Genomic DNA, 14,902 nt, shown 5'->3' with positions numbered 1-14,902 from the left:
TGTGACAAGATGAATGTCAGTGTTGCATTAACAGGAAGTGTGAAATGCTAATGAATCGACCATGAATAACCATGACTTTTTTTTTTTTAGCATTTTAAAGGAATTATTAATGCTGGGCTCAGTCTTGTATGTAGCGGTTTACTCTACTGTATAAATGTTTTTCTCTGTCTTTAACTCTGCTGTTGTGTCTCTCCTGCAGGCTTCTCAGCCGGATGAGTTAACTATTGATGAACAGGAGATGTTGGAGGTCATTGAGGATGGAGACATGGAGGACTGGGTCAAGGTGCACTAATACACACACACACATGGACCTGCATTATGTTTTAGCTACAATAACAGAAGCATTATCTCTTGAGCTCTGTGCGTATTAATTTAAGCAAAACTAGCTTACTGTTAAAACATTGCCAGCATGAATTACTAGGTTTCATTTTATCCAAAACTTATTTAAACACAAAACACATTTAAATTTGCTAGATTACTGTGAAAAATAACCTCATGCCTCTTCGGGGGCTAAAACATAAAACACTGAACTCCTTGACGTTTTCTTTACAGTTTAATATCACTTGAGTTAGTTTTACGATCGACAGGAAGTCTATCTTCGTCCTTTCAAAATAAAAGTGTCCGCATCAAAACAGGCTTTTGCATAGTAGTGTAGTGTAGTATACAGTCATGGAAAAAAATATTAGACCACCCTCGTTTTCTCAGTTTATTGTTCATTTTAATGCCTGGTATAACTAAAGGTACATTTGTTTGGACAAATATAATGATAACAACAAAAATAGCTGATAAGAGTTTAATTTAAGCTGATATTGAGACATTTTCCATGGTTTTCTTGATAATGATTGCCATGGAAAATGGCTAGATATCAGCTCTTAAATTAACTTTTATGAGCTATTTTTGTTGTTATCATTATATTTGTCCAAACACCTTTAGTTGTACCAGGCATTAAAATGAACAAGAAATTGAAGAAAACAATGGTCTAATAATTTTTCCATGACTATATCTTTGATATTACCCATGTATGCATGCAGTGAATAGTCGATTAATTGACTGTTAACGTTATAGATGCTCGAGTTGGCAGGTTTCTTCCAAACCCCCATCCCTATCTTGTATGTAGAAATGAAACAGTATAAAAATTTCACATCACGATTATAGTGACCAAATTTATTACATTTATCAGTATTATAGTGGTATTGTTAAAAAAGTGCCGATAAGGTTTAAAAAGTAGTGATAAACGCACTGAAGTCATGAAGTTTTATGTAGAAAACCACATATGAAAACCAAAATCTGACCACACTTCAGAAGGCTAAAAAATCTCTGGAGCTCTGCCTTCTGTCATGTTTTCAAGCCCACGCTGCCTGCACGACGCGTCTTTCATTGTTTGTGTGTGTGTCTGTGTGTTTTCTAGGCTCGCAATAAGACGGGTCACGTAGGCTACGTCCCAGAGAAATACCTGCAGTTCCCGACCTCCAACAGTCTGCTGAGCATGCTCCAGTCTCTGGCTACACTTGATGCTCGATCACACACGTCGTCCAACTCCACCGAGCCAGAGCTGCACTCCGGCTGCATCAATGGAGACACAAACAGTGCGTGTGCTGCTAAAACCTAGTGAAGCTTCATTATTCTTTAAATAATTAAACTGCATGCCAGGAGTTTGAGTAAACAAGCTAGTTCCAGTTGTACCAGTGTAAATTAGTTTTTTTTCTTCCTGTAATGAGGTTATTATGCACCACTGATTAAGGCATTTTTCTCTTTACTGCTCCACTGGAGCTGCCTAGAATCCAGCTGTAAACAGCACTCATTTTGCAAAGCCAAGAGCGTTATTAGAAGAAGCAAGTGTGGGTTGTTTACTTTGCTGGGGGGGGGTGAAATGTATTTTCAGTGGTGGAATGTAACTAAGTACATTTACTCAAGTACTGTACTTAAGTACAATTTTGAGGTATTTGTACTTTTCTTGAGTATTTCCATTGTATGTAACTTTATACTTCTACTCCACTACATTTTGAGGCAAATATTGTACTTTTTACTCCACTACATTTAGCTGACAGCTTTAGTTACTTTTTGGGTCAAGATTTAACATGAAAAACATGATAAATTTGAAGTGATTAGACAATTGTTTTGAAATGACAAAATTATTTACAAAATTAAAATGCTGCTTACATAAATCAATCAATACAAATAATGTTATAATATATTTAGAATATATAAAACAATCTGAGTGGGTCCATTCTACATAACAAGTACTTTTACTTTTGATACTTTAAGTACATCTTGATGCTGATACTTTTGTACTTTTACTTCAGTAAGTTTTGAATGCAGGACTTTTACTTGTATTGGAGTCATTTCACAGTGTGGTATTTGTACTTTTACTGAAGTAAGGGATCTAAATACCTTTTCCATCACTGAGTATTTCCCTGGTTTCAGTAATCAAAGGAAGTGTAAAGACAAAACCTGAAGGCTATGTGAGCCACAGGTTAGTATCAGTTCAGATTTGTCCCTCCTGATTTCCTTTTTTATCCAGTTATATTATGGCTGTTGTTTTTCCACATGTCAAATAAGGAGACATTTTTGTTGCTGCCAATCCGGGGACTAACACAAGCAGAAAAAAGAGCAAGGCCGTTTTACATTAAAGAGAACAAAACACCAGTGGTTGAAATGACAGCCCTGTTATACAAAACAAGCAAGAGGTGATCTTTATCACAAACATTAACACTCTTTGTGCTCTCTTTGTCTTGTTTCTGCAACACTATTGATTACATCCAGTGGTGGAAGAAGTATTCAGATCCTTTACTTCAGTAAAAGTACTAATACCACACTGTGAAATTACTCCACTACAGCAATTGTCCTGCATTCAAAACTTACTAAAGTAAAAGTACAAAAGTATCAGCATCAAAATGTACTTAAAGTATCACAAGTAAAAGTACTCGTTATGCAGAATGAACCCACTGAGATTGTTTTATATATTCTATCTAACTATTTAATATACTGTTGAGTTTAAAATGTATAATAACTTTTATTTTGATCATGGTTTCATGTTAAATCTTGATCTGAAAAGTAACTAAAGCTGTCAGCTAAATGTAGTGCCTCAAAATGTAGTGGAGTAGAAGTAGAAAGTTACATAAAATGGAAATACTCAAGTAAAGTAGAAGTACCTCAAAATTTAACTTAAGTACAGTACTTACGGTAAATAAATGTACTTAGTTACATTCCACCACGGATTACATCCACACTTTGGCTGTTGATGGTCTACATGCAGGCAGCATAGAGATTTATCAGTTACAAATCCAGAACATTTTATTTTAATTTATTCTTCCTGTCCAACCTGTTCCTGTCTCTGCTGTGTGTCTGCTCTACCTGAACACCTAATTATTATTTCTCTCCGTCTGTCCTTTATCTTGCTCTCTTCAGCGGTGTGTACCATTCTTTTTATGACAATGAGGGCCAGGCAGACGTGGAAATACATTTCCCCGAGAATAATTATTCCTTCTGTTTATCTTATTGGACCTGTCTCTTTCTCTCTCTCTCTTTGTCTCCCTCTCTCTTCACAGTGATGTACGTCCGTGCACTTTATGATTACGAGGGCCAGGCAGACGAGGAGCTCTCCTTCGCCGAGGGAGCGGTGATCCGCCTGCTGAACCGCGACACTCAGACGGACGACGGCTTCTGGGAGGGGGAGCTCAACGGACGGGTGGGCGTCTTCCCCTCTGTGCTGGTAGAAGACCTCACTGAGAACGGGGAGACCAGCGGAGGAGGGGTAGGTGACATACTGGTATGTTGACAGGGATGTGCCTCACAGATACAGACTCAGATTATTAAGTCATGGGCAGGGGCCTCATGTATCAAAGAGTGCGTAGCTTTCATACTGAAAGATGGCGTACTCCCAAAACTAGAAAAGTACGTACGCAAACTCACCTCCACATGTATCAAACTGTTCCAACAGCAGGTTCTGCACCTTTCCTTCATACATCCCAATCAGCTGGAACTGAGCGCACATGCACGAGCCACCAGCCACGCCCCGGCTCCTCCCGCAGATCAATACACAGATGACATTCAAATGACTATAAATTGCCGGCATGCCAGCTGATTATCTAAAAACAAATGCATAGAAACATGCTGCCACTGCAGCGAGGTGGACATGGTGATCTCCGAGGTGGAGGCAGGAAAATTAACTTTTTGATCCCTCAGGTCTGGGATCAGCAACAAGGTGTCACTGATGGCAGAAGAGTCCCTTTGCACAGGCTCCTTCTAAACTCCACCGTTGTTAAGTTATATCAAATCAGCCATTTTTACGTATCAGTTTATAAGCCACACTTTGCCTATACCTTGTCGTCCCAATTAAACATCACATGCGGGATCAAATCTGCATCAAACCTGACTTATTCTGAAAGGATTCCTCACACACGTTTTTTCTCCGGGGAGAGGGATCTGTGCGTCATGGATCGCTGTGCACCTGCAGCGTTAACATCTCCATGTTAAACCAAAGGGTTTAACTTAAAACAGTCGGCGATCGGGACTTTGACACAGTTATTAAAGCAGGTTAACTGGGAGAGATTTGTTTTACTAGGCTTATATTGCCCTCCATATTAATCAGAATCAGAAATACTTTATTGATCCCCGGAGGGAAATTCGGTATATAGGTTATGTATATAAAAATAGTGGAAATAGCAAAAATATATAGACTGAAGAAAATATAGAACCTTAAAAAATACACAGACGTCAACATACTATTATTACGCAGGTGAACGCAGGTGAAATATAAAATATAATAATAACCCCCTCATCATTAGAACGGGTTATTGAGGGTGGAAAACGGCATTTTCCTCCACTGTCTGAGAGCTATAAACTGTAAGCACAAAGCCAGTTGGTGTAGTTTGAGTTTAGATGTGAAACACGTTTTAAACAGAGCATAAAAGACAGTAGTTTACGCCAAACAAAAGTTTGCGGTGCCACCGCACATTCTCACGGCACCTCGAGAGATTGCGCAGCGGTCTGCACATTCTCACGGCAAGTTCACTTTTCATACATGTGGCGTGGGAAAAACAGCGTGCGCCAAATTTTTGTGTATAGGCAGCTTTGATACATGAGGCCCCTGGTGACACAAGTAATCTTTTAACTCAGCAGGATCCACAGAAAAGCAGATTTTAAAGTAAGTACCCCAGAAATATTCAGTACTTCGCTCTTTCTGATCTGGACATTGGGTCTTATCAGTCTGTCCTCAGGGCAGAAATACCAAGCTTATAGTGGAGTCTAGTTTCCCCCGCTCTCCCCTCCCTTCCTGGCTGTTGTCCAGTAGATCTATCAGCAGGCCAGAGTTCACCAACAGTGGCTCAGAGCTGCTGTGTTCCTGCAGCGCTCTGATAAAAACCTTCACTGCAATCACAGAGAGAAGTCTTATCTGTGGCGCAGAGTGCTGCCCTATTAGAGGTTCAGCAGCAGGAAGGATACAGCCTCGCCCTTCCTAAAAGCCTTCAGACATAACACGCATCACAACAACTTTAAGTGGCATGTGTGGAAAACTGCTAAATAATGTGAATGCTCCTGGTTGATGCCAGTCTAGCGGTTAGGATTCCTGATTTTCACCCAGGCGGCCCGGGTTTGACTCCCGGTATGGGAACAAGGTTCTTAATCTAACTTTCTCAGTTACTTACTGTTCATGACATCAATATCTCTCCAATATGTTTTTTTTTATTTATAAGGTATATTCAGATCATGAAAACTTTCCAGAGCACTTTAAGACTTATTTTAAATTTAATTTTCGGGTTCACTCTTATCCAACGCGTCAATCTTTAGATCTTCATCCTCCAAGTTAAATTTCCATAAATTATGGAATACCTTTTCCCATCTGGTAAAGAACTGCATCTCTATAAAATGTTTCCAAAGATGTCTAAAAGCCCATTTAAGTGCTGTTTTAAAATTCTAATTCACACACAAATACACTTTTATATCATGTTCATATTTTTGTTTTTATATTGTTAGTTATCTTTGTCATTTTATGTGATTCTAACTGTGCAAATAAATAAACCTAAACTTAATTTTATTATTATTTATTATGTAGATTAGTGCAGGATTTCACACGGCCAAGACATTATCCAATATCTAAAATATATAAACATAAACATCTGTTTGATATCATCAATTGATTAAAACTAACATGTTAAATTTTACCTCAAGATGTTCGTGTGTGTGTGTGTGTGTGTGTGTGTGTGAATTTAAACATAAAACCAAAGCAGACTGCGGTAACTGCAGTAAGAATAGAAATTATAACTTTATTTGATAGGGAAATGATTCTCTAGATATCACTATCTAGAGAGTAAAAAATATATTATGTTATATTATATTATATTATATTATATTTTATTATATTATATTATATTATATTATATTATATTATATTATATTATATTATATTATATTATATTAAGGCTAAAATAAAACATTACTTTATAATATTTAGTCTAAAATACACAAATCTTTGAATAGAGTTGTTAAAAAACTTTTAAATACACTTGTAAAAAATCAATTTGAGTGCAGTAACTACATTTTTGGGGTCAAAGAAAAATAAATCATCAAACTTTAAAGCAGTTTTTCTCAGTTTTACCGTTTGTGTAGTTACTGCAGTTAGACTTTGTAGGGCAGAATAATATGCTGTGATGCAAAGAATGTCAGTGAGTGCAACATATTTTTCTGATTGTGTTGTTTTGGATACCTCTATTGCTGCTATATTCCAACCTGTTGAGCTGTAACTTACTGGATTTCAGTTAGATGTCATATCTTTTGTGGTGTGATAAAGAGCATGGGGCTTTTTTTTTTTTAGAAACACAGCTGAGCAGCAAAAATATCAGCAATGTATTTCTCCCTTTCTGTCCCTTTGTCTAGATTTCGCCGTCTCTGAAGCTGCCGTGTTCTCTGCCACCTCTCCCGCTGTACGAACAACCTCCCATCAGCCCTTTCACCAGCCCCGAGACCTCCACACCGCCTCCTCTACCACGCTCACCCTCCACCGCACTCAACGGGGAGCACAAGCCTCCCCCGCCCGCCTCCTCACACAAGGGACCGCTCCCCACCCACAGTAAGACACACACAAGGAGAGTTGGTGTGTATCAGTTGAGAAAAGGTCATTGTGGCTTTTTACACTGACTTTTTCTGTTTTAAAATTCTCCTCTCTCTCTGTAGATCAAAGCTCTGGCAAGAGTCCAGTGTCTCCAGGATTCCCTCAGCCACTGAGATTCACCCCAGAAGGCGGCCCGGGCAAACTACGACCTGTTAGTAAAAAACTTATTAAGGAAATTTTGTGTTGTGACAGTGAAAATCTTTGGGTTTAGGAGCGATGGTTGGACAAAAAGAGCAATTTAAAGTTGCGCCATGGGCCTTTAGGAAATTATAATTAGTATTTACGACGGCATATTAGGGCCAAGTATGAAAAAAAAAAAACGGACCGGGGGAAGGGGGTAATAATCGAGAAAAAGTTGCAAATTTACAGGATTAAAGTGGCAAATCTATGAGAAAAAAAGTTGCTGATTAACGAGATTTAAAGTGGCAAATTTATGAGAAAAAAGTTGCAGATTTATGCGATTAAAGTGGCAAATTTGTGAGAAAAATGTTGCAAATTAATGAGATTAAAGTGGCAAATCTGCGAGAAAAAAGTCACAGATTTACGAGATTTAAAGTGGCAAATTTGCAAGAAAAAAAGTCGCAAATTTACGAGATTAACGTGGCAGATCTACGAAAAAAAAAGTAACAGATTTATGATATTAAAAGTGACAAATCTACGAGACAAAAGTTGCAGATTTACAAGATTAAAGTGAAAAAATTTGCGAGAAAAAAGTTGCAAATTTACAAGATTAAAGTGGCAAATCTACGAGAACATTTTTTACAGATTTAAGAGATTTAAAGTAGCAAATCTGTGAGAAAAAAGTAGCAGATTTGGGAGATTAAAGTGGCAAATCTGCGAGAAAAAAAGTTGCAGATTTACAAGATTTAAAGTGGCAAATCTGCAAGAGAAAAGTCGCAGATTTATGCAGGGAAAAACAGTCGGAAAAATAGTGTTTTGTCTTTGTCAAGGAACCTGAACACACCACATACCCAGCAACCATGGCCATGTAAAGACACATCACAGGAGAATGCCTGTGAGGAATGAAGGCTGGGGACAATAAATCTGCTGCTGTGAGAAAAAGTTTAGACTAACGTTACACACTGTAACTGTCAGCAAGGAGCAGAGGAGGTCTGAAAGACAGCACTCTGTGTGCCGACAGGTTGGAGGGGAGCAGTTGAGAGTCATGGAGAAGCGGTAGACATCCCGCGGGTAAAAAGGATTGAAATGTGGTGATGTAGTACCCTTACCTCATGTGATGTGTTTTTACGTGTGCCATGGTAGCTGGGTTTAGGGATTCTTTATTCCTCTCTGAAGTGTTTGTGCTTGTGGTACCTGATGGACCCAGTGAGGCATGGACCATATCCTACTTTGCCCTTAACCCAATAGCAATAGCTCTTAGAGGGTGAAGCCTATACAAAATATACGTTAGTTACTTACTGTAACTCCAGATTCTGTGAGTATAGACACAGCCCTCTAAGACCTGGGCCTCACTGGCTCCTTAATGGCTGAAGAAAAAGCTATTTGAGGAGCCGATTGTCCGGACTCACCACAATTAATACGCGTATGTTCCATACTGTTGCACTTCTTCACTAATGTGTCTGTGTAGCATCCCCTGCTTTCTGGGTGGCGTCTGTGGTGTTCCTTGACAAAGACAAACCACTATTTTTACGACTTTTTTTCCCTCATAAATCTGCTATCTTTGTCTCGTAGATTTGCCACTTTTTTCCTAATAAATCTGTGACTTTTTTCTTGCAAATTTGCCACTTTAATCTTGTCAATTTGTGACTTTTTTCTCGAAATATTCCCCCCTACCCGGGTCCGTATATTATTTTTTTTTTTCATACTTGGCCCTTATACGGCACCAGAAGTATTTGTCACTATTGTGATATGTTTTATAGGTTAAACATACTTTAAGTAATCAATAGTTGCAGCCCTTTATAACACAAACTGCCTGTCAATCCCAGTTATGATTTCCATTTACTGTGTTTATTTCTAAAAAAAAATAAATTAAAAAAAGCTCTAAAATTAGAGAAATTTTTGTCCCACAGCAGAAAATAAACATGAAGCTGTTTGTCAAATTGAGAGAAGTAGGCCAACTCCATCTCCTCGTTTTGCCTTTTTTTTCTTAAATGACATTTATTGTGTTTTTTGTCTCCGCTGCAGGTACGAGCTGCTCCTCCTCCACCCAAGCAGCACTCCCGCCGACCGCAGGAGAAGAGCGACAAGACGGAGGAGGTGGAGATCACACTGGTGTGACAGACAGACGAGCTGGCAGGTTATAGAGACAGAACAATAGAAACAGATGACAGACAGATGATCCTACAGGCTGGGGACTGAACTGTTCTGAACTGAAGTTACAGCTTAAACAAAGTGATGTGACGTAAACTGAACTGAACCCTCCTCCTCCTCCCCTCCTCCCGGCTTCTCCACGTCTTCTCTCCTCCTCAAGTTGAGGAGGAGGGTAAGGACCGGGGATGAAGAGTATCCAATTGAATAATCTCCGTATTAGCTTCCAAATGAAGTGCAGCAGTAGCCGCCCCCTCATCCCTCTCCGCCCTCCCCCGTCCTTCCATTCTTGCCTTAAAACTTTACCTCATCGGGCAGCAAACCAGAGCACACTGAAGAGGAGGAAGAATGTTACAGAGAGGGGGAGTGTGGGGAAAGTTAATGACCGTTATTGGCAAGTTTTTCTTTCATCTTGGACAGGAAGATCATTCTGCTGTGTTTAAGAACACTTCACTTACTTGAAACAAGAAAGTTATGGAGCCCAGAACCTGACAAAGCGTAGTAGGACAAGTCAAAAATAATTCATGCAAAACTTGTAATGAGAGCAAAAAAAAAACTCAATTAAAATAATTAATTGTAAAAAAGAAGTAGTCATCATGACATTTTTTTTAAGCACCAGTTTGTGCCTCTCATGCATTACAGTTTTATTATAAAAATTAGAGCTGTGTAATAAGAATTAGTGTCATTTTGTATGAAAATATAAAATAATGTCAAGTAGGATCAATATAGACATACAGTCATGATTAGACCACCATTGTTTTTCTCTAATATCTTGTTCATTTTAATGCCTGTTACAACTAAAGGTACATTTGTTTGGACAAATATAATGATAACAACAAAAATAGCTAATGAGGGTTTAATTTAAGAGCTGATATCTAGACATTTTCATTTCATTTATAACATGTTAACAAGTTCACCTTTAACATATATCCTTGTTTAGTTGACACATTTGCAGGTATTATTTTTCTCTGTTGTCTTGCCAAGAAAGTATTTTTTTTTAAATACAGCAGAGAAAACATCCATAAAAAATTTTTTTTCCCCCAATGTTTTCCCTCGATGGTAGAAACAGAAAATAAAAGAGATGTATAAAGACAAATACATCAATCTAAATGGACAGAACTAGCAAATGACATTCAAATGGAGCTAAGAACAATTCTGTTGTGTGTTTTTTACTCAAAGTAAATAAATCTATCCCCCTTAAATACCCTTCAAGCCTTTAAAACTCCTTGCCTAAAGGGCAGTGTAGCACTTTTATTTATTTGTACCTTCCCTGGAAAGTAGCAGTACTTTAACACAGCATCAGAAATGAAGAGAAAAGACGATTGAAATGGAAAGACAATGAATTGCTGCAGTTTAATACAGGAATCAGAGTTTTTCCATGGTTTTCATGATAATGATTTTGGTTATTATCAAGAAAATCATGGAGAATGTCTAGATATCAGCTCTTAAATTAAACTCTTATCAGCTATTTTTGTTGTTATCATTATATTTGTCATACTGACAAATGTACCTTTAGTTGCATTAAAATGAACAAGAAATTGAAGAAAACAATGGGCTTATATTATTTTCAATGACTGTATAGCCAATATAACTAAATAAATGATGCTATGTCTTTGTGTCTGGGCTCCAAAAATTCAATGAGAGTGTAAAACTTGCCAAACGTGTCATGATTTAATTGCAGTTGGGGGTTGAAGCGAATGGACAGAGAGTCAGGGTGGTTGTGTGGACGCAGTGTTCCCCCCCCCCTCACCAGCCCTTCCCTCGCCATATATAGTCTTTATCATCATGCGTAATCAATGTGTATTAGTACAGTACATTACTGTTGTCATAGGAATGTTCTGCACAGCGTTTCATATAGACTAACTCTGCTGATTGGAATACCATGTCTGATATGTAGTGGAAGTTTGATCCTCATGTTATTACTCAAAGGGCATTGTAAATACAGTATGAAGGGGGGGTGGGGAGGGAGGGAGGGAGGGAGGGGGGGTGGAAGAAGAAGAGAGAAAAAGGAGGCTGGATCCTCCCTTCTGCTCTTCTCTCTTCCTCTCCTTCTCTCCCTCATTTCTCTAATGTCTGTTCTGCCACATACACACATCCAGTCACATTATATCACACACACGTTGCTATATCTTCTCTCATTCTGTGGCCCTTCTCTGTGGTGCTTTCACAGGCACTGACATCGTCGGTATTCACTATGTGGTGACAAAGAAAAGTTTTATTTGAGATGATACAGACTCTGATCCTGTTCGGGGTTCAGGAGTTTTTATTAATCACAGAATGAACTGTATAGCTTTTATCTCGACAGATTAGGGCTGGGCGATATGGACCAAAAGTCACATCCCGATATATTTAGGCTGAACATCGACATACGATATATATCCCAATATTTTTAGCGCAAAGTGAGAGCAAATGTTCAGTCAAAGTCAAAGCCAAATATGACATGTCACAAGTTGTTTTATTGAAACCGTTTATTTACACTACAGGCCAAAAGTTTCGAAGCAACTCAAACTTCTGTTCACAATGGCTTTCTTAAAAACCAGTATGAATTCTTTGGGTTTTTGGATGAGTTTACTGCCTGATCATACTTTACCTTTATTGAATTGAACCATTTTCCTCAATCAACTTTTAGGTATACATTGATGTTAGCAGACCATTGCTGAATAAATGTTAACAAAAGAAAAGAAGGGCTTAGTTTTAGGGTTGAGAAGATTTGGAAGAGCCACAACTTCAGTGCAAAAGTAAAAAACAAATCACAGCTTGCATTATTCGCTTTAGCTCTTTAGCTTTTGAGAGTTTGGATACAAAAATCCTAATAAATCACAATTGTGTACAAACTACCACAGAAAAATTGAAGCAGCTGAGTAAAGAAACAAGAGTACAGATTAATACATTAAGGAAAGAATGATACACAAAGTCTAAGCAATAAAAACCCAAAGACCTGATAATTATAGTAAAAATGTGACTCTTTATATAATAATCACATTTATTTTGTTGCAAAGTATAGCAATGAAACTATGATCTTTTTTTGTACAAATGTGATCTTGCTTCCGAACTTTTGGCCTGTAGTGTAAGTGAACATAAATACTGTGTAACAACAGGAGAACCTTTTTTAAAAAATCAAAGCTCCATAAAGTGCACATTTAAATAAAAAATATCTTAAATAAAAGCTGCAGCTTGCCTGGAGCAAGGATCACAATGCAAATTTGAACTATATATCTCATTTAAAAATGTATCGATATATGTTTTATATCGATGTATTGCCCAGCCCTAGGACAGATCATATCTCCTCTCATGTTCTTCATTTATAACATTTATCAATTCACCTTTAACATATATCCTTGTTTAGTTGACACACATTACATTCACAGGTATTATTTTTCTCTGTTGTCTTGCCAAGAAAGTGTTTTTTTTTAATACAGCAGAGAAAACATCCATAAAAACAATTTATTTTTTCCCAATTTGATATCATCCTTATGTTTTCCCTGGATTAATGGTGGTAGAAACAGAAAATAAAAGAGATGTATAAAGACAAATACATCAATCTAAATGGACAGAACTAGCAAATGACATTCAAATGGAGCTAAGTACAATTCTGTTGTGTTTTTTTTACTCAAAGTAAATAAATCTACCCCCCTTAAATACCCTTCAAGCCTTTAAAACTCCTTGCCTAAAGGGCAGCGTAGCACTTTTATTTATTTGTACCTTCCCTGGAAAGTAGCAGTACTTTAACACAGCGTCAGAAATGAAGAGAAAAGACTGATGAATCGCTGCAGTTTAATACAGGAATCAGAGTTTTTCTTTTCATTCTGATTCTGTGGTGTATCCTCCTTATTTCAGTGTGACTGATTTTTTTATTATTCTTCTCCACTCTTCCAAAGAGATGGAGAGATACGTGTGGACAATGTCATTTGGTGTTTTCCTAAACTTTTAAAAACAAAGACAAAAATAACTGATAATAGTGAGGGATGTTTTAGAGAGAATGTGGTTTTATGCTGTTGAGATGAAACCGGCTGTTTGCGTGTGTGATCGTTTAAACGAGAGAGGATCAGATCTGTGTGTAGAGATGTGTCCCACCTCATCCTCCATATTTATTTTAGCCATGGTTGGGCTTCACTAAATACAGTCATGGAAAAAATGATTAGACCACCTTTTTTCTTCAATTTCTTGTTCATTTTAATGGCTGGTATAACTAAAGGTACATTTGTTTGGACAAATATAATGATAACAATAAAAATAGCTGATAAGAGTTTAATTTAAGAGCTGATATCTCAAGTCAAGTCAAAGTTTATTTATAGAGCACATTTAAAAACAACCTCAGTTGACCAAAGTGCTGTACAGTTATTAAAATACAATAAAAATCATACACGAATATAGTAATAAATAAAAACAATGAAAACAATAAAATACTAAAAAAAAACAATAAAATAGCAATAAAAACTCAATCTAAAAACAGGGTTAGAGTTAAATAGTAAATAAAAGTTTTAAAAAAGTTTTAAATGGTTTTTAAATTTCCATGGTTTTCTTGAATATAACAAAAATCATTATCAATAAAACCATGGAAAATGTCTAGATATCTGCTCTTAAATTAAACTCTTATCAGCTTTTTTTTGTTGTTATAATTTTATTTGTCCAAACAAATGTACCTTTAGTTCTACCAGGCATTAAAATTAACAAGAAATTGAAGAAAACAATGGTCTAATCATTTTTTTCCATGACTGTACATTTTCAAATTAAGTACACTCACAGACGTCAGCATGGATTTTAAATTAGCTTGTAGTGTCGACGGACAATCTTGTTTCAAAATACAACACATAAAAAATTGGAAATTATTAAAACGTTGTTAAATCATGCTAGTATCATAGCAAATTTCCTGTTGGTATGCAACTCTAAAATATCTTAATTTCTTCTTTATGTAAGAAGATTAGTATGAAGTTCATTCTGTATAGTATTAATATGTAGTGTGGAGTTGGGACACAGCTTTAGGCTTCTTGTTAGAAGAGAAACAGTTTTATCTGGGCTCAAATTAATTGGTTTCCTCTTTGCAAGGTGCAGGTGAATTATGTCGGATTGATTCAGAAGTGATGCAAGAAATGAAGAAAATAAAATGTTTTGCATTGTCAGCTTTTTTGAAACATTTTGTATACAGGTGCATCTCAATATATTAGAATGTCATAGAAATGTTTATTTATGTCAGTAATTCACTTCAAAAAGTGGAAATAACACATTATATAGATCCATTACACAGAATGAAACATTTCATGTCTCAATTTATTTAATTTCTTCTAATTATAATGATTATGTATGGAGGCGTATTGCATTCACTTGAGAAGAAAAAAAACCTCATTTTTTTCTGAGTTTCAGGGTATTTTTTTTCTCAGTTTAGAGAGCAACAATAACCGCATTCATTCCTTTATTGAGAGCTCGATTTAATGGAAGCAAACATGACCGGCTTGTTTAGTTTAATCAAGTTTTACATTGATCTGGGTTTAAGACACTGGGTACCTGACCTTTTATTGACCCGGT

The 14,902-nt window shown here is 36.9% G+C and overlaps 1 protein-coding gene across 2 annotated transcripts in view; it reads left to right on the top strand.

Annotated features, from left to right (window-relative positions):
* The window catches only part of LOC131969982 (F-BAR and double SH3 domains protein 2-like), an 86,705-nt gene extending 76,701 nt beyond the window's left edge, over positions 1-10,004 (top strand). For both annotated transcript variants that reach the window (XM_059331218.1, XM_059331219.1), the window contains 6 exons: positions 200-283; positions 1,409-1,586; positions 3,549-3,769; positions 6,877-7,069; positions 7,174-7,262; positions 9,257-10,004. In XM_059331218.1, the coding sequence (XP_059187201.1) occupies positions 200-283; positions 1,409-1,586; positions 3,549-3,769; positions 6,877-7,069; positions 7,174-7,262; positions 9,257-9,349 (858 nt within the window). In that variant the 3' untranslated portion in view covers positions 9,350-10,004. The remainder of the gene's footprint in view (positions 1-199; positions 284-1,408; positions 1,587-3,548; positions 3,770-6,876; positions 7,070-7,173; positions 7,263-9,256) is intronic.
* The last annotated feature ends 4,898 nt before the right edge of the window (positions 10,005-14,902 follow it).

This window comes from Centropristis striata, chromosome 4, assembly GCF_030273125.1.
Source record: "Centropristis striata isolate RG_2023a ecotype Rhode Island chromosome 4, C.striata_1.0, whole genome shotgun sequence".
NCBI lineage: Eukaryota > Metazoa > Chordata > Actinopteri > Perciformes > Serranidae > Centropristis > Centropristis striata.
Note: the sequence above shows the minus strand (reverse complement) of the source record. Positions and strands in the feature narration are given on the sequence as shown.